Below are 18,726 nucleotides of genomic sequence, written 5' to 3' on the forward strand. Positions count from 1 at the left end.
CCTGTGTATCATCTGTGCCCAATTCTGAGAGTACAGAGATGATGAAGGCATTGATCCTACCTCAGTGAGATTTCAGTCCTGTTGAGGCCATCCAGCTTATAATCAAGAAATATTTGTTGAATTCATAGTCTCCCAGGCACCATACCTCAGATTTTCCCAGTGAATGATTTTTCAGCTGTCCTTTTCTTTATGTCACTTCCCTTAAGGTTCAAGGTTCTAAGGTATAAGCATCTTGACTGGCCAAGCCTGGTGTCTGACCCAGCTGCCAGAGGTAAGAAAGATAGCTGGGCCCTTAGGCTTGCACAGTGGGGATGAGGCCCAAACTCACACATTGCCCCCCTCTCAGTAGGCAAGGTGTTGATGCTGGGCAGCCAAAACTTGTTGAAATAGCCCTCGGGACCCACTGCTGGAAATATGGCTGTTGGCAATATGGAAGCAAGTGCCTTTCATGAACTTTTCACTGAAAGGTTACTGCCAGGTCCTGAAGAGTTAGGTTCTGGTCATTGGGATATGTGGCAGCTGGTGACAGGCCTCAAATGAGCTGGGCGCTGATTGACCCATCAGGCAAGGAAAGAACACCTGTTGAAGTCTTGAGGTCTTGGGAATAAGCCCAAAGGGTCAGCAAGGGTTGGGGACCACTGGACAGCACTGGAGAACCAGGAAAATAACATCGGTTAAGGTCAGAGGAAAACAGGTAAAGAGTCTTTTGGCAGGAGGACTGCCTCCAGACAGAAGCTGGGCTTGCAAACCACTCTTTAAAGGCTGCTAGAGCCCACAGCAGAGGGATGATGTGCGGAACTTGCACCCCTCAGCTATGATCTCATTCCCAAGGGGGGGGTTCATGAAACTTCAGCCACAGACCCAGCTCACCACCACCTCCTGTCAGCCAGCCCCTTCCAATCCTAGTTGGTAAATTAGGCAAAAGTTATGTCAGCCAGGATGGGATGGGGTGGAGGATGCCTTTCTCTGCAGAGCATTTTACAAAGGGAACTCGACAAGGGAGGAGCTGGGCTTTACAATCAGAAACCTAGGTTCAAATCCTGACACGAGCACCAATTCACTGAGAGGCTGATTTTCGACCTTTCTGATCTTTGGTTATCTCACAGGGCTGTGTGAAAGTTAAAGGAAATCTAAATACCGATACATGTCTATTTAGTTGTTATCTAATACAGGGGTCGGCAAACTGGCTCACGAGCCACAGGCGGCTCTTTGGGTACATTCCATCTCAAAAGTTTGCCGACGCCTGGAAGAGCCAATCCTGTCCCTCACAACAATTTAAAAATTATTTGAGAGCCATAAATATATTTTTACATAGTCACCATTATGTGAATACTATCCTTTAAAAATTTCATAAATTAAACAACGATGGTTTTATTTTCATTTTCAATTTTACTTCAGAGCCACATGTACGTACCCAAAGAGCCGCAGTTTGCTGATCCCTGGCGGCTCTTCCGTCTCAAAAGTTTGCCAACCCCTGATCTAATATATTACCTCTGGAGACAGTTAAGAGCCCAGGCCTTGAAGCCAGACTCCGGATTCAAAACCAGGTCCACACCTAGCAGTATGAGCACCGATACATCAATTACATCTCTGCCTCCGTTTGCTCATCTGCATGTAGAGTTTGTAAGCACAGTGCCTGACTCATACCAAGTGCTCAGTAAATGCTAGCTATTACCATTACTACTTAGTTAAGCATGTGCTCTTGGAAACCATTAATAGCTTACTTCATGTCAATGGAGTCTCCCCATCCTAAGGGCCCTGACCACTGGGGCCATGCTTTCTGCTGCAGGCATCCCCATTTTATAGGTAGTGAACTTGGCCTTTTACTATGCCATGCTTCATCTAGTGATTGTTTCTGCGCTCCGATGTTGCTGTGTATAAATTCAGCTGTTGGATGTCAGTAGAGCCTGCCAGCATCAGCAGGAAAACATTTAGGTATTGAGAGTCAACGTTTTCCTCCTCAAAGATTGTTTTTCTTACTATTATCTTCCTCAGGGACATCAGATTTTTGATGTTCCTGAATCTATAAAACCATTTCCATATTTGTTATTAAAGCTAACATAACTTAAGCAGCATGACCATGGTAAGAAGGTAATTGTTATGTGCCCTGGGCCTTCTATGAACATATTTAATCTTCTCAACATCCCTGTAAAGGGCAGATTCCATTACTATCCTCATCTTAAGCGATTTTAGTGAGCCAATGTAATACATCTTAGGGGAATGTGTGATTTCTCTTAGGCTTTGAAAAATGTTTAGAATATCTCAAGATCCCCACTTCTGATTTCAGAACAAGTAGCATGAGACCCTAGTAACAACTTCCCTGATCCCATACCCTCACATTCACAAATAAGAGGGAGCCTCGGTAGCTCAAATTCAAATGAAACCACTGAGCCTCAGTCCAGTATTATACCACTTAGTGGGCCAGGTTGCAGCCGGGCCTTTGTCCACTGAGCAGGGAGGACTGCTGTGATGGATTCACCCCGCCCTCACTGGTGGGCCATCAACTGCCCCATGACCAGCCTGCACCAGGCAGCCCTTTGTGCAATTAGCCAGAGGAGTTTGACCCTTTGAATCTTCTAAATTGCCTAGAAAAAGGGTCGTGCTTTCCTGGCCTTTTAAGAATATTTTTGCTTTTTAGAGGGAGAGGAAGGAGCACATAGACAGCAATAGGGTCACTTTCCCATCAAGGTGGGGGTCCAGAGGAGATGGAGTTTTTGATCACTGGTCAGTATACCAGGAAAAATAGTCATTATCACCATATGGATTTACCTCTTTATTTTAAGTCATTTTATAAATAATTTACAGAAGAATAAAGGGATAGTGAAAAACAATTTTATAAATTTTAACAAGTATTCGCACAATCAACTAAAAACCACTGAATTATACTTTTCATATGGGTGAATTTTATGGTATGTTTATTATATCTCGAAGTCATTTATATATGAAATACATATATCTCTGTATATGTATATAGATGTATGAATTAAAACAGCAAACAATTTCAAATTTTCCTTGTCTGAAGGTATATGTACCCAAAATGAGCAATTTCCCTTGAATGCAATGAAGTGCTCATCAGCTGCTATGTGTGAAGCTGGAACTTAGTCACGAACTACTGATTCCAGACTTCAAATACATCCTTAATAGGCTCTAGCTTATCGTTGTTTCTGGGGGTTTTCTGGTTTAGATTTTTTTTTGCACTTGCATTGTCAACATGTAATATTTTTGATGGCTCATAATTTTGTGGAAGAAAGAAGAGCCATTTTCTTTGCTTCATAATTTTAAAACATTTTCATTTTTGGATTTATAAGAATGACCAAGCCAATGAATTAAATTTTTTTACAGCATCTGTTTGCCTCCAATCACCTTTGTACCCAACCGTCTTCAGCATGTCGCCACTTGCGAAATGGAACAAACTGTATCAAGTCAATTTGGGGGCATAAGCATCATAAAGGATGAAAGAATATTGTCACACCACCTTTTAGCAAGACAGGGTGGTCCAGGTTTTGGTTATAAATATTTTGTGTGATGAAATGCTTCCTGTTGAATGACTTCACCAAATAATGACTTAACATACCATATTCCCTTTCTGTTTTTAAAAATATGTTGTTCACCAATTCCTGAGTTTGAAAAAATTCATCTAGGAAAAATTTTGCTAATGTGACCAATTTCCCCATCACCCTTAGAGACGAGAGTGGTGCTGTGTGTCTGCCTCTGCATTCATTTTCTAATTTGTAATAATTGTGAAATGTCTTCTGTCAATTTTCTCTTCTCTTGTCATTATGGGTGGAAAATGAAAAATCCTGAATTCTTAACTGATGTCTCTAGACTTCTTTTATACCTTCTTGAAAGATGATAATCAATAGTTTGGGCAATGCAATATGGAAACTGAAGGATGATGTAATGGTGATGATTTATTTCATTGCATCTTCTAGGCAGTACCATCATTCTTCCTTTCTTAGTCTTGTTTGGCATAGTTGGGAATAATTGATGAATAATATGAAATAATTTTTAGGATGACATAGCAAAGTTTTTTAAGATATAGGAAAGATAAATTCATCAAGATCTCAAAATTTATTTTAGATTTATGAAAGAATCCAATGAATCCATATGGTCATTGAAGATAAAATGAGTTTATTCAATTTTTAAAAAAATAAGTATATTTCTTCATTCTTCCTTGGAAGCCCATTAAGAATAACAGTCATCAAATATTAATCCTTACAATTAGAACTGTTCAAAAAAGAAACTCAAAAGATCAAATTTGGCTTCTGTGGCTTCTGATGGTATGTCAAGGTCTGTTCTGCAAACCTGTGTGTCTCAGGAGCCATGCTCAGGGTTAGTGCTCTGGACTTGTGGTCTGGCTGCCAGGGTGGGGGTTGGGAAGCAGGGAGCCCTTCCACATATGGACTACTAGTTAAACCAAGAGACCAATACATTAGTCTAAACTAGTCCTAGAAAATTAGGACATATGGTGTGTCACCTTTTGTGTTCCTGCGAGCCTCACTCACCAGGGACGTGAACCATGTCTCCCCTCATCCTATTGGCAGGACAATATCCTGTCAGACTGGGATTTCCCTTGGTGGAAATGATGTATTTCCTACTTTAAACAACAACTGTGCTTCACTCAATGGATTCGCTTTCTCAGGCTAGCAGCGCCTGGGTGAGGCTGCATGGAGGACGCAGGCTTTGGAGGTAGCTGGACCCAGGTTTGGAGACAGCTCGAATCCCGTCTTTGCCACCACTTACCAGCTCCGTGACCTTAGTAAGCAAGTCACTTCAAAACTCTGTCTCTGCCCTCATTTGTAAAACGGGAGGGGGGGGGGCGGAGAGTATCAACTCATAGGTATTATGAGGTAGAAACCAGGAGACGCACATTGAAAGGCTTTGTTCTGGGCACTGGGGGACACAGATGAAGCTGACACCTATCCTGCCTCAAAGAGCATCCTATGGGTGTGTCGGGAGACTGGAGACATAAAAGCCTGACGGTACGTCATGTGATAGAAGAGGCGCAGATGAGGACGGGACACAAGGAGAGTGGTCAGCCTGGGGTGGAGGGTGTCAGGCCTACCCAGACAAAGCAGGAAAGGGCATTGGGGGCATGAAAGATCATCGTGGTGGAAGTGGGGCAGTCTGTTTGGCACACAGGAAGTGCCCAACCCAGGTGAGGCACCCATGTCCTTAGGGAGAGCTTGTCCCTATTTTTCCTACTCAGGCTTTTGCCAGGATAGACAAGTAATACGTCCGCCTTAGCTTTGTCATGGGTGTTATCCATGGAGGTGGGGACAGGCAGGCCCTGAGGGGCTGAGCCCCCACCCCAGTTCCCTCACCCCACTGCCATTATCAGTTGTGTCCAGATGGTCACAGTCTCCTTGATCAGGGATAATCGGAGGGTAGGAGCCCTGCTGGGTCCTGGGCCTTTGTGCTGGGGTATGAAGGGCCAGCCCCAGCTGGAAAGATCAGGCAGACAGGGCCCTGGGGCTTTGGAAGATGGGAGGGGCGTGGGGCTGGCTCTGCTGGAGGAGTAGCAAGGAGCAGATGATAACTCTTCAAAAGGCAATCTGAGTGCAAATGAGAGGAAGCCCCAGATGGGGTCTGGCCAGCTCCTCTGTCCTCCAGGCCTTGGAAACACAGGCACAGAACCTGAATTGCTGGGCCTCTACCTCACAGAATCTGTGGCACCTTTCGTTCCCTCTCTCTTCCTCTGAGCTCACCCCTCCCTATCCAGCAATTTTATGTTGCCGTCCCTAGAGCCCCAGACCAACCAGGTACTTATAAGGACATCAGGGACCTGTGCCCCTGTTGACATTGGGCATATCTTGCCGGCCCAGATGCAGCACCAGGCTGGCTGGGTTCTCAGAGGCCTGGGGCTCTGGTGCCCACCCTCCTGAAAACCTTGGACTCCAAGGCTATTCAGGTTCTGTTTGGTTTCAGCTTCTTTCATGAGTGGGGGAGTCCCCCATCTTGGCCCTGGCTTCTAGCAGTGAGCCTGGATTGGAATTCTGTTTTTAAGGCCTTTATGCCGCAGAGCCTGAACCCCAGAGCTCAAACTTCTGCCTTCCTCACAGTTTTACAGTTCTGCTGTTTCTAGTCCTTGGACATGTTTGCTTACTTACGAGCCCATGCCTCTATCTTTTTAGTCTTCTGGCTTTTAACTCTTATCACTGGGAGGTGTCTGAATTAGAGAGGGTGATTTAGAAAGAACCATCCTGACTGCAGTTGCCTCAAGTGATTCAGAACCTTCATGAGATCTTAAGAAGCAGAGACTTCCACTTACTAAGTATGTGGCCTTGAGCAATTCTTGTCTTTTCAAGGCAGTCCCTTCTCTGTAAAATACAGATACTAATAGTCAGCTAGCTAAAAGTTAAAGGTGTTGATAATAATCTCAAACTGAAGGATAGAGATTCCCTTTGGGAGAAGTGTGGGAAGGGGATGGGTTTGGGAATAGACACAGGAGCCCAAAAAGGCATTTGTAATGTCCTATTTCTTAAGCTAGGTGGCAGGAACACAGATATTTTATTATTCTTAAAAATATTTTATGCATGAAATATTTCATTATTTTTTTTTTAAAATGCCCACACAACTATTAGGAAGGCAAACGAGGTAAAATAGAATGTGCTTTGCAGAGTCAAAGCAGGGGGCAGAGACTTCTCCAGACAAAGGAGGCTTGAGATAGAACACAGACCCAACCTTTGAATGAGGTTTTATTTCTACAAGGAAGGGGGGCAATAAATTAAGGGGCTATTTACATGGAAGTGCCATGAGGGAAGCAGAATAGTGAGTTGTCCCTTTTCTCTCTGCCTTCTGGCTCAGGCTGTCTAAGTGTGAGTCACCTGCCCAGGCTCTGGACAATGGTGACGCAGCCATGGGAGCTGGTGCAGCGCTGCAGGGACGGCTGGGCCCTCACCTGCCCGCTGCCGGGGTCAAAGGTGAAGACCCTGTCGGTGCTTTCCCCATGATCATCCCGCCCACCAAGGATGTGGACCTTCCCGTCACACACAGTCACGCCACAGCTCTCCTGGGTGGACAAACAGAAAGACAATCAGCTATGGGGTCCGGCCTCTGTCCTTAGCTGGCCAGACAAGACAATAAAACCCACAGAATATGAGCAGGCAGTCCGGATGGCAGACAGGAAACTGGATGGAAGGCAGGGAGCTCTGACTTGACCCTTACTAAATGAATAGCCTCAAACAAGTCACCTAACCTCTCTGGGACTCAGATTCTTTATCTAAAATGAGAACAAGAGTACCTCCATAAGGTTCCCTTAATAGTTAATGGGATTAAGTATGTAAAGCATTTTACTCAGTGCCTGGAACACAGCACTTCAGTAACAGTAATTACTATCATCACCACCATCCTAAGATCTGACTCAGAGAAGCCAGAAATCTCAGGCTTTTAGGCTCACCGAAGGTCAGAGCTAGCAGGGATCACCACTGCAACCACACCCCCTATATGTTCTCTAGTTTCAGGAGAGGTGACCGAAGGTGGGAGATGCAAGGACAGGCCAGAGTGTCCAGGGTCTGGGCTTCCCTTCTCTGATATCACTGGGGTAGAGGAACTTACCAAGTCCCTTCTCCTTGCCCCCCAATCCTCCACAAAAAGGTACCAGCAGGTGGCTTTTAGGACAGGAGTGCAGGGTCACTCAGCCCCCCATCCAAGGCTACAGCACTTGGGGCTGGGGTTCCAGGCTCTGCCTTAATGTAACTGGTGGCCTTGGACTGGGGCCTCAATATCTCTAAAGTTAGTCTCATCTGTGAAATGCAAGGCTGGTTATCACTGAGGACAAAGCTAGAGAACTATGTAAACCCACCTAGCATGGAGTTAAGACACAAGACTCACTACCTCCAAGATTCAGATCCTTAGAACTGGTCTTCCCTCTCCTAAATGGAACCAGTGCCAGGGCCATGCCCAGGAGCCACCACTTACCACAGGGCCGGGGAGGACAGCTGCCTCCCTCCAGATATCTGTACCAGGGTCATAGGTGAAGATTTTGCTCATGAGGCCCCCTACCACATAGATGGTATCCTCAAGGGAGACAGCATCAAGACATCGCTGTGAGAAGGGTGCTGGCGACCGCAGGCTCCACCGGTCCTCCTTGGGGTCAAAGCACTGCACCTGAGGGGCAGGAGGATCAGCAGTGAAGACCCACCCCCCAACTGTCCTGCTGCACATGCACTCCCACCTCTCTGTCAGGGGGACTCATTCAACACATGTGCCTCTGTCTGCCAGGCCTGAGCTAGTGTCTGGGAGGGTACAAAGGAGACTCACTGTCCCTGCCCTCAAGTGTGCTCAGTCTAGAGTCTAGTTCCTCATCTTTCCAGGTCTAAGGAGAGGTCTCCAATCCAGGAGATGGACATACCATCTGCATCAGTGCTACAGAGGGTCCTCAGAGCAGGTCCCCCATGGAGATGTGTTCCTGGCTGCTTACACTGTCAGTCAACCCTCTTCCTGGTGCTCTAACGTCATGACAAGATTCCAGCTGGGCAGTCTTGCAGCTCACATTCCTACAGCTGTCTACAGGCCTCCCCCCGCCCCCAGTCCCACAGGTGTTTAAGATGCCTTTCACAATTCCTGAGGGTTCATACCTGTACCTGCCTGCTCGCCTTTACTTCCTGTGTCAATTGTTTCTTTGGAAACCCCTCAAAACGGCCCATAACAAGTCAGTGCTGCATGAAAGGGTCCTAAATGGGGGCAGTTCCCCAGCCAGCCCCAGGAAGGTATGCAGGAGGAATGGAGTCAGGATAAGGAGGGGCAAGTGATCCTAGTTTGGAAAGATTCAAATCCCAGGACCACAGGCCTGTGAGGCCATCAGGAGGGAGAGAGTGGCCATAACAAAGATTAATTTTTATTCATAAAAAGGCTAAATGTCCAACAACAGAAAATGAGGTTAGTAGGCTAGTTCATTCACCCAGTGGCCTATTATAGACATGATGGCTGTGAAGAGTTGCTAAGCATGTGGAGTGTTTCTACTTACAGGAGAAGAATAAAAAGCAGAATGCAGGGGCGGCTGGTAAGCTCAGGTGGTTAGAGCACAGTGCTCGTGACAGTAAGGTTGCTGGTTCGATCCCCACATGGGCCAAGGAGCTGTGCCCTCCACAACTACATTGAAACAACTACTTGACTTTGGGGCTGATGGGTTCTGGAGAAACGCAGTGTTCTCCAATAAAATTTAAAAAAAAGAAAAGCAGAATGCAAAATTTTATTAACAGAACACAAAACTAAAACAAAAGCAAAAGTCAGCTGAGAGGAAGACAAGGGAATACACCAAAATATTAATAGTTATCCTTGGGGGGGGGGGATTACGGGTGATTTTTTGTTTCTGTGTATCCTAATTTTTAATGAGTTATTATTTTTTTTGAATGGCGGAAAAACATTTTAACTATTCCCACTCTTGCCCTCACTTAATTTTTAATCTGTGAAACCATATGGCACCAGCTCAAACTTTTGGGCCCAGCTGTGCTGCTTACTGGCTGTGTGACCTTGGGTCATCTCAGAACTAATTTCCTTGCCTCAAACACGGGGCTTACTCCTCAGGGATGTTGAAGGGATTGAGAAAACGGATGAGAACAAGAAAGTGCCAGCTCAAGGCCCACACACAGCAGGCCTCCGGTACCCTCTCCACGCCCACCTTGTCTGTGCTGACGCCGTCCTGCCCTGCACCCCCGATCACGTAGAGCTGGCCTGCGCAGGGTACCACGGCTGCTGAGCTCACGGCCTCCAGGAGGGGCGCCGCGGCTGCCCAGGTGTTGCAGAAGGGGTCGTAACGCTCCACGCTGCGCAAGCGCTGCAGGCCGTCGAAGCCGCCCACCGCGAACAGCTGCGGGTGAGGACAAGGGGGGCCCGCAGGAGTCAGGGCTGGCTGCGTCTGGGTCCCACCACCTCGGGCTGCGTGCGATAAGCTATTCCACCACAGCCTAAGGGGCAGACCTACCAAGGACGAATCCCCGTGCTGCCACTACCCAGTGTCTGAACCTTCCTTAGCAGATTTCCTCTCATTAACAGGGGGATAATGAGATGGTATCTAGGATGGGTACTGAATGCGGAATTGATCTGTAAAATACTTGGCACCAAGCTGATGCTTAATAATAATAGCTAGTAATTAAAGGTATACCACCTTACTTAAATGATTCTAAGGAGCACTTTTATTTGCATTTCTGAATTGGGGGATGTAACTTACAAAGATAATTGGTAGTGTTTTGTGGTTTCTTTGGTCTTAAGTGGCAGAATCAAGATCCAAACCTAGGCTGTTTGGCCCCAGAGTCCACACCCTCGACCACCAGGTCTGTACTATTACAGTAATTACTAACAGCATTGGCATTATTATGGACCTTGGGCAAGTCCTTTCCTTTTTGAAGCCTCAGATCCCTTCTTACAAAGACAGGGTCTTAGGGGGCCTTCCCTAAGGACATCCACAGATCTGTACCTCAGTCCCCAAGGAAGCAGCTGCTACATATCCCTACCTGTCCCTGCACGACCGCCATCTTGTGCCTCCACCTGCCCTTGTGCAGCGAGGCAACCTTGATCCACGTGTGCAGATGGGAGCTAAACATCCACACATCACGGCTGTTGATGTGGCCTCCTGGGGAGAGAGAAGCAGCTGTTGCCCCAGATCCAGAGGAAGGGTTAGGGCACATAGCAGGAAGGACTTCCTCCTGGGCTAGTGTGAGACTTCCGGCCTCTGACCCAGACTGTATGCTCTGAACGCGTGGTGGGAAGGTCTGAATTAGGACAACGGGCAGGGACTCTTGAGGTGGGAGGCCTGAGAGGTTCAGGGAGATGGAACTAATCACTGGGCACCTTGTGGTGGTAAGCCAGGCTCTGTGCTCAGGGAGCAAAGAGGGGAACTTCAGAATTCTTCTGAAGGTGAGAGTGTAAAAGATGCCCAAGACAAACATCAAGAATGTGCTGGGGCAGAGAGAAAGCAGAGTCACCTGTACTGGGATGGGAAGGGGGAGAGGGTGACCCAGTCATCCCGTCTCACGTCTGCTTTCACCTTTATGACTTCATGTCTGTTCTCATCTCTTCATGAAGTGTTGGAATTATTTAACCCAGTTTACAGACAGCAAACTCAGAGAGGCTGACGAGACCAGGAATGACCCACTGAAGATCACATGGCCTTTCACTGCAAGAGCACTGATCAGAACCAGAGCTTCCGGCCCCCAAGCCCAGCATTGGTGCTAGTGAAGGGCACAGCACACCCCATGGGGCCAGGCACTGGGGATGCAGGCTGTGGACTCTCCCTCCCCTTGTCTCGCTGCCCTGGGGTTCCTGACCAGGGACTCACCTCTCAGGAGTAGCCTCCCCAGGGACAATCCTGACTGCGCCCTTCAGCCTGAGCCACATCTCTTGTTTCGTAGCCCTTGCCTCTCTATTTCCAGCGGCACCCAGCAGAGGCCCCACATGTTGCTCAAAGGCCATCAGTGGTCTTGGATAAGCTGGTCAGTGATAATGTATGGCCTGGAGGTCTCTGAGGCCTTCCTGGCTCATTCTTCTCATCCTTTCCAGGCACCCATAGCTCCCTACAATATTAAGTGCAGTCTACCTAGGCCTGGAGTCAAAGCCTCCCTGAACTGACTCCAGACTCCCTTTCCTGTCCTCACCCAGATACACTCCATTTGCACTTCAGAGCCTTGAGTACCCTGGGTTCCTTTCTGCACTTTCCTACCTTTGCTTATGCTATTCCCTCCAAGTTGGGCCACATTCCCTAAGTGGGATTCCCCATCAAATTCTGCCTGGTGGTAAAGTGAAGTCCATTCCCCATCTCTAGGGTATTTCTGGGGAGCAGGAACAGTGTTTAAGTCTCCAGCGCATGAATTTCAGGGAGGGCACAGTCCATTGGTATCAAAGAGATCTGCTTTTTCTAGCTTTGCCAATTCTGAGACAATGGAGAAATTCTTAACCTCTCTGAGCCTGTTTGCTCATGTGTGAAATGGGGTTATAGAGAGACTAAAATAACTAAGGTAAGTTGCTTAGCATAATTCATGGCACATAGCAAGCTAAATAGATAAAGAGAAGTGATTAATATTAATATGAATTGAAGCCGACTTTCCTGAATGAAGGGCGGAGTCACACCAGTGATTGGTTCTGCAGGACTACATACCATTTCAGCCAATAACTAAGTAATCAGGAAAAATACCACCATCATCTCCCAGTTGGCGGGGACAAACAAAGGGACGGTTCCAGGTAGGTAATAAGCCAATCCCGTAGGGCTCCCACTTCAGCCCTGCCCTCACCAGAGATGTAGATGTCATTGCGGAGAGCACAGGTGGCGAACTCTGAGCGTGCGTAGCCAGGCAGGCTGGGCAGTGGGGTCCAGCGCCGGCTTTCTGGGTGGTAGGAGTCTGCGAAGGGCAGCCTTAGGAGCCCCTTGCGGTCACAACCGCCGATGACCACGATCACTTCAGCTAGGTCCATGAATCTGCCATGGGGATAAGCCCAATATCTGTTGATCCACACCCAAGTTTTGACCCTCTCTCACCCTCTCATTGACCACACTAAGGTCCTACTGCTCTTCCATGCCCCTCTGCCTCCCTCCTAACCCCCATGCTGGATTCTGACTTCCAACCTTTCCTCTGGCTACTGATGGGACGAGGGTCACTAATCCCCCATTCTACTGACCTCTAAGTAACAGCAAAATAATCTTGCCATAGCTCTTAACCTTACCTAGAAAAATCACCTGGTTTAATCTTTATGCCAGTTCTATTAGGCAGGGATTATTACTCCTTTTACAGAGGAGGAAACTGAGCCCCCAAATCATGCAAGCCAGTAAGTGAAAGAGCTGGAATTCAAGCTCAGGCTTATCTGACGCTAATCCATTCTCTTCTCCGTTTTGTGACCTCCACTCTTAATTCTGCTGCCTCTCTCCTCCTATAATCATCTAAACCCAAACCCTAATCACTAATCCATTTGAACCAGGCTACACACCCTTTCAGCAAAAGCATTTCCCCTTCAACTGAGCCCTCAGGCTTCTGACCTCATCAGAACTCCCAAACCCTTCCATTTCTGAAACCCACTGGTTTCCTATCTAATTCCTTTGACAAATATTAAGCACCTTTGTACCAGGCCACGTGCTTAGTGTTGGAGGTAAAGTGGTAAGACAGAGGCCTCCTTGTCTTCTATCCCTGGAAGGATGACAGACCATCTTGGACTACACCCAAAGTCTCCCTGTGTGGTGTTCCAGGCTGCCTACTTATATACTTTACTAATCTGAGCTTCCGGAGCATATAAGGTGTTTCCAAATCACTCTTGAGGCCCAAGCACCCAGCACAAGACCTGCATAGGGAGCACTCAGAATCATGGATGGATGGGAAAGAGAAAGAATGTGCGTAGGGTGTGAGACCCTTGCACCCCCCCCTTATTGGACTGTTAACTCTTCAAGGGCAAAACGCCCAACACTAAGCCTATGAAATGTTTGTTGAATGAATGACTGAATCTCATTAAGTCATTGAATTAAAGGATGATGGAGGATTAGTGAGTGGTTGAAGAAAGCAGGAATAACGATGCGCGAGAGGCAAAGGGGTGGGGTGAGGGCATACCTCCGAGGCCGGGTCCGCAGCGCACTGGCCTCTCGGCCCAGGATGAAGCAGGCACGGGCCTCGAGCAGCAGCGGACGGCACTCGCCGCAGGCCTGCAGCAGCTCGTCAGCCTCCACCTTTTCCAGAAAGTATTCGGGCGCCAGCAGGGGCAAGCGCACGTGCTCCAGCAGGCGTCGCAGCTGCCCGCGACGCGCCGGCGCATCGTGACGCACCCAGCGCATGGCCGCCTCGAACACGGCCTCCTCGCGCGCCACGCCCAGCGCTGGGTCGGCCAGCAGCGCTGCCACCTCGTCAGGCGCCAGCTCCAGGAAGTCCGCGTGGCGCGCCACCTCAGTGAAGTCCTGGCGCAGCACGTGGCCACAGCGCTCCGCCAGCGAGGCAAGCGAGAAAGCAGCAGCCACGCGGTGTAGCGCCAGGCTGTTGGCTGCGCGCAGACGGCCCTCGAGGAAGCGCGCGCAGGCCTCGCGCAGGCCCGCCACGCCCAGCCTCTCGGCCAGCGCCAGCACGGCGGCAGCCTCGTCCTCGGCGCGCAGCCGCACGCCCGCGCCGTACACGTAGTCTAGCACCACAGCCAGCGCCGCCGCCGTCCCCGCAGGCCTCGCGCCCGGTGTCTCGGGCACCACGGGCACGACGGCCAAGCTGCGCTCCAGCCGGCCGGCCGCGAACAGACTGTGGAAGTAGGCGCTGCCCGCGCTCAGCGCGGCTCGGTGGCATGGGAAGTCGCGGCCGCCAGCGCGCAGCACCACGTCGGTGAGGGTGCCGCTCCGCCGGTACGCGTTGAGGGTCTGCAGGACGCGCTGTGCGTGGCAGGAGCCCGCACACGGTGCCTCGGAGCCCGGCTCTGGCTCCTCCGGCACCGGGCCTTCCAGCATCCTGCTGGGTAGAGAACACAAACAGCGTCGGGAAATCCACGGGGCTGGGCCCTGGCAGAGGGCAGGAGGCCCTCGTCACAGGCTGCGTGAACGTAAGTTAGTGTGCTTTCATTCATTCAACTGCTCTTCCTTCCACCCACCCGCCCAGATCCTAATGGCTGCAAGGATCTGGCCTCTGCCCACCTGAGGGGCTAGGCCCTGCTCTAGCTAGTAGCACCTTCTCTGTCGCTTACCCACTTCAGCCTTATTGCCCTTCCTAGTCTTTAAACTTGCTAAGCTGTTTCTAATTAGTATTGGCAGGAGACAGATGGCACACTCTCAATTGGGGTAATTTGAGGAGAGTTTAATAAAGGAATGGTTTTCAAAAGCATAGACAGTGTTCAGGGACTCCCACAAGGGACAGAGCAGTGCCACGTGGCTGCGAATTCCAAGGAGCCTTTACCTCTCCAAGGTCTGAATGGGGAGGATTGGGCGACTACTAGAACCTGCGCAAAATATCTGTATAGGGAGGGCCCCTGGTAGGAACTGTAGACATTGGTCAAGGGATTCAGGTTACCCCACAGAGACCTGAGCTGTGTGTGCGGGTGTGGGTGTGGGTGGGGGGGTATAACTCTACCTTCTCATCCTACCCCTCCTCACCCCATCCTGTCTCCCGCCAATCTCCTATAGGTGCTCCCCATTAACCAAACCCTGATCACTTCTTCTGTTTAATACCTGCCCCTCCCCCAACAGCACAGGTGCTCAATACCTGTTCAAAGTCGAGTGAATGTATTAAACAAGTATGTGTTGAGGGCCTTTTCTGTGCCAGGCAGTGAACAAGGCTGTCATGGTCCCTGTCCTCCAGGAGTTCACAGCTTGGCGGGGGTCCCATGGGAAGTACAGAGTATTAGGGGAGCTCTTAGAAGAGGTGCAAAACCCAGTTGGAGGGGAAGCAGTCAAGGCATCCTTGAGGAAGGGTCCTTTAGACTGAGGAGGATAGGTAGAATTAGCCAGGTGAAGGGAAGGGCGTGGAGGAAGCAATTCTCCAGCTGAGAGAACAGCCTGTGCCAAGGCCCAGAGGGCAGCGGGGCATGAGCTTAGAGCTGACGCTGAGAGGGAAACTGGCCCTCTCTGTTCTCAGGGAAGCACTGAGGGGGGGCAGAAAGAGCCTGGCTCTAAGGGCTGATCCGGGTTCTAATCCCGCTTCTAACATTGCCTCTCTGTGACCTGTGCAAATCATTCCTCTTCAGTGTCTTCATCTAAAATGGGATCCTAATGCCCACCTCACAGGGGTGTTTTGACTTTGACTCTTAAACGGAATGTATGAAGAGTGCTAGGTGCATAGCACAAACTCAACCAATGGTCCTTACATTGTTTTTACTCAAGAGGAAGGGAACACACCTGGTTGCTTTCTTGTATATAATTTCATTTGATCCTCACAGCCTGACAAGTTTCTGTATAGCCCCACCCTCTTCTTTTTTAAGTGTCACAAGGAAACAAGTACACAGAGGGAACCTGCCCTTCAGAGGTTGCTACGAGGATCAAAGGAGGGGTGTTTGTGAAAGCTCTCTACAGATTAAAGGGGTGTACCGTGCGTCATGATTTGACCATTATGAGCATACAGGCTCTGCTTGCACACCTCCGGGGACAGGGAGCTTACTCTCTATGTGGCAAAACTCTAGGGGAGCACAGCTCTGGTCTCTGCCCCTTGCCTCTCCCTCCATTCTCCTCATCCCGGCTGCTCTGCCTCCTCTGAGACTGCTCTGCCCTGGAGGTCAGATCTTGCAGTGTCGGCCTGACTTTCACTGCTTATGCCCGGGTCACCCGGGGTGGTGGATCCCCTGCCTCAGCATCACAGCACATGAGCTCTCCGGTGGGCAGGATCCCTGGAAGTTAACAACTTTGCCCAAGTAGAGGGGGAGGCACTGTACCTGGCTCCAGACTGCATGCCTAGCAGCTCAGCCACATTGCTAGACTGAGGGTGTGTCCCAAGGAATAGCCCAGGACCAGTGGAGGGACGTGAAAGAGGTCATCAGAGCATGCTGCCTCATTCTATTTTCCCAGGATTGAGAAAGCAGCCACCCTGTGAGCTGAGATCCAAGAGGGCAGGTCTCATCAGCATAAGGAGGACTTCTCCTTGCAGAGATGTCCCATGGTACAAGGGGCTGTCTGGGGGAACGAGGATATCACCTACTGGGAAGTACACCAGTACTTTTTCATTCATTTTATGGCTGTCTACTGCTCTGGGCACTGAACACAGAGAGACATCAAACCCAGTTTCCACCCTGGGGATTCCCAGTCTGGGAGCTGGAGAGCACTCAGTTGGAACACGCAAGGTAGGGATTCCAGGTAGAGCTCAACCTGGCATTCTCCCATCCCAGCTAAGAGTCTAGGCATCTCAAGTCATAGGTCCTGATGCAGACCGAGGGACCCAGCCCCTAAAAGTTGACATGCCATCCTGTCTCTTTCTCACACCCACACCCACTCATAGAAACATGCTCAGATTGTAGACACCACACAGCAGGACAGCCCTGTGTCCTAAGTTCCACCCCGATGTAGCTGGCACTTACCTGGCCACACCCTCTCCCAAGTGCCCCACAGCTGCTGCTCTTGCACGGGCCACTCCTGTCCTGCCGCCTGTACCTCTGGCAGCCTGAGTTCCAGTGTCCCTGCCACTCTGCTCAGACTGCCACTCCAGCTCAGCTGCAGGAGGACAAAGGGGCTGGACGCCAGAAGGGAGAGGAGAGGGGGGAGGGGAGGAGGGGACACTGGGCTTTTGTTCCACCCTTGGACCAGCCCTGGAAGGGAGGGAAAGAGGGAGAAGGCAGGAATAAGCATGGGACTGACTGTGTAACTCCGGGATCTATGTGCCTGGATTGGGGTGATCTAGCACTGGCTGTGCCCCGGAATGATGCACAGGTGTGAGGCGTGTGTGTGTGTGGGAGTACCTTCCCTGGGGAGATGGTGTGTGAACTGGGGGTTTGTGAGCATGCAGGTGTTCCAGGGTACCTGTGTGACGGAATGTGGACGTGCGTGGGACTCGGCAACTGCATAGCATCAGGGTAGGTGTGTGACAGTAGCGGCAGGTGTAACTAAGAATGGGACTGCATGGCTTAGAGGTCTAGGTTTCCCTCCTACCCCTGTGTGACTCTGTGTGCCGTGTCTGTGTTCCTGCTGATAGCAGACATGTCATTGTGGGACCGTGCATCTGGTTATACGTGTATGCCTTGTGTGTCCCTGCGTCTTTTTCTCGGTGATTTTTCATTTCTGTGTACGACTGTGTCTCTGTGTCTCTGTGGATAGTGTGGTGTGTATGGACAGCGTGTGGTCCTTCGTGGTATGGTCTAAGTCGAGGTGATTCTCACTCAACAATGTACCTGCCTTGGAGGGGGCACAATGGGATTGGAGTGGTGGTCCTGGGCAGGCCTGGTTGTGGGGGAGAGAACCAAGCGGCTCTGGGCTGGCCGGGCCTCCTGGAGCCAAATGAAATGACTCCATAGGTTGGTGCTGCTGATCATTTGCTGCCTCTAAAAAGGGCCTCCATGGAGTGGCATCCATGGAGTGGGCAAGGGGATTTGGTTTCATGCAGGAAGACAGTATTTTGAGAGGAGGTTGCCTTTCCAAGAGCCCGCATTGGCCAGGGGCATCTGTGGCCTTTTCTTGGCACTGTCTTGACACACCTCACAGCCCTAAGCAGATCACTGCCACCCCCTTGGCCCCAGTTTCATCTCTGCAGGAGGGATAATCGAGATTCCTGCTCTAACTGCCATGTGCTGTGAGGAGTCACCAGGGGCAGGAGCTCTCCCCCAGGCTCAGGCCGGCCCAGTTTGTGGAAGGAGCTGTGATAGGAAGGGCCACTGTGACTGTGGCCAAGTATGTATGTGTCCTGAGGCCTGTTGGCGTCTGTTCTGCGGACCCTGCTCCAGGGAACGGTGTATACCCCTTCCTCCTAAAAAAAAGGGTGGTATGGGTTGCTGTTTGTCAAAGGATGTGAGAGATTCAGGCACTTTATTTTCTTTAACCATTCATTCATTGAGTTTTTTCATTCATTCCCATCCTTCACCCCCTCCCGGTTCACAATGATCAGCTTGTTCTCTATATCTGTGGATCTTTTCCTGTTTTGTATATTCATTTGTTTGTTTTCCTTAGATTTCACATATAAGGGGAATCATACAGTATTTGACTTTTTCTGTCTGACTTATTTCACATAGCATAATACCCTCTAGGACTACCCATGTGGTTGCAAATGGCAAAATTCATTCTATTTTACGACTGAGTAATGTTCCATTGTATATACAGAGGGTGCCAAAAGAATGTATACACATTTTTTTTTTAGATTTTTTTTT

General features: G+C 49.6%; 1 protein-coding gene across 2 annotated transcripts; it reads right to left on the bottom strand.

Moving 5' to 3' along the window:
• Positions 1-6,672: 6,672 nt before the first annotated feature.
• On the bottom strand, positions 6,673-17,105 carry KLHL35 (kelch like family member 35). Of its 2 annotated transcripts, none has more exons than XM_019649418.1 (7): positions 16,951-17,105; positions 13,530-14,402; positions 12,228-12,412; positions 10,455-10,573; positions 9,623-9,811; positions 7,921-8,109; positions 6,673-7,012 (listed from the first exon to the last, which is right to left on the bottom strand). In XM_019649418.1, exons 2-7 carry the CDS (start codon positions 14,399-14,401, stop codon positions 6,824-6,826), a joined length of 1,743 nt encoding a protein of 580 aa, XP_019504963.1. In that variant the 5' UTR covers position 14,402; positions 16,951-17,105; the 3' UTR covers positions 6,673-6,823. The 2 variants fall into 2 exon arrangements, with proteins under 2 accessions (XP_019504963.1, XP_019504962.1); XM_019649417.1 differs by having other exon boundaries at positions 13,530-14,405.
• Between the last annotated feature and the right edge of the window lie 1,621 nt (positions 17,106-18,726).

The sequence above is a fragment of the Hipposideros armiger genome, unplaced genomic scaffold (genome assembly GCF_001890085.2).
Source record: "Hipposideros armiger isolate ML-2016 unplaced genomic scaffold, ASM189008v1 scaffold_132, whole genome shotgun sequence".
NCBI classification, from domain to species: domain Eukaryota; kingdom Metazoa; phylum Chordata; class Mammalia; order Chiroptera; family Hipposideridae; genus Hipposideros; species Hipposideros armiger.

Bases quoted from the DNA above. Each gene is read 5' to 3' on its own strand.
- KLHL35 (XM_019649418.1), bottom strand. From the start codon at position 14,401: ATGCTGGAAGGCCCGGTGCCGGAGGAGCCAGAGCCGGGCTCCGAGGCA. The intron at 10,574-12,227 runs GTGAGGGCAGGG...CTCTCTCCCCAG, and splicing joins CAATGACATCTACATCTCTG to GAGGCCACATCAACAGCCGT. The intron at 7,013-7,920 runs GTAAGTGGTGGC...TTGTCCACCCAG, and splicing joins CTGTCCTCCCCGGCCCTGTG to GAGAGCTGTGGCGTGACTGT.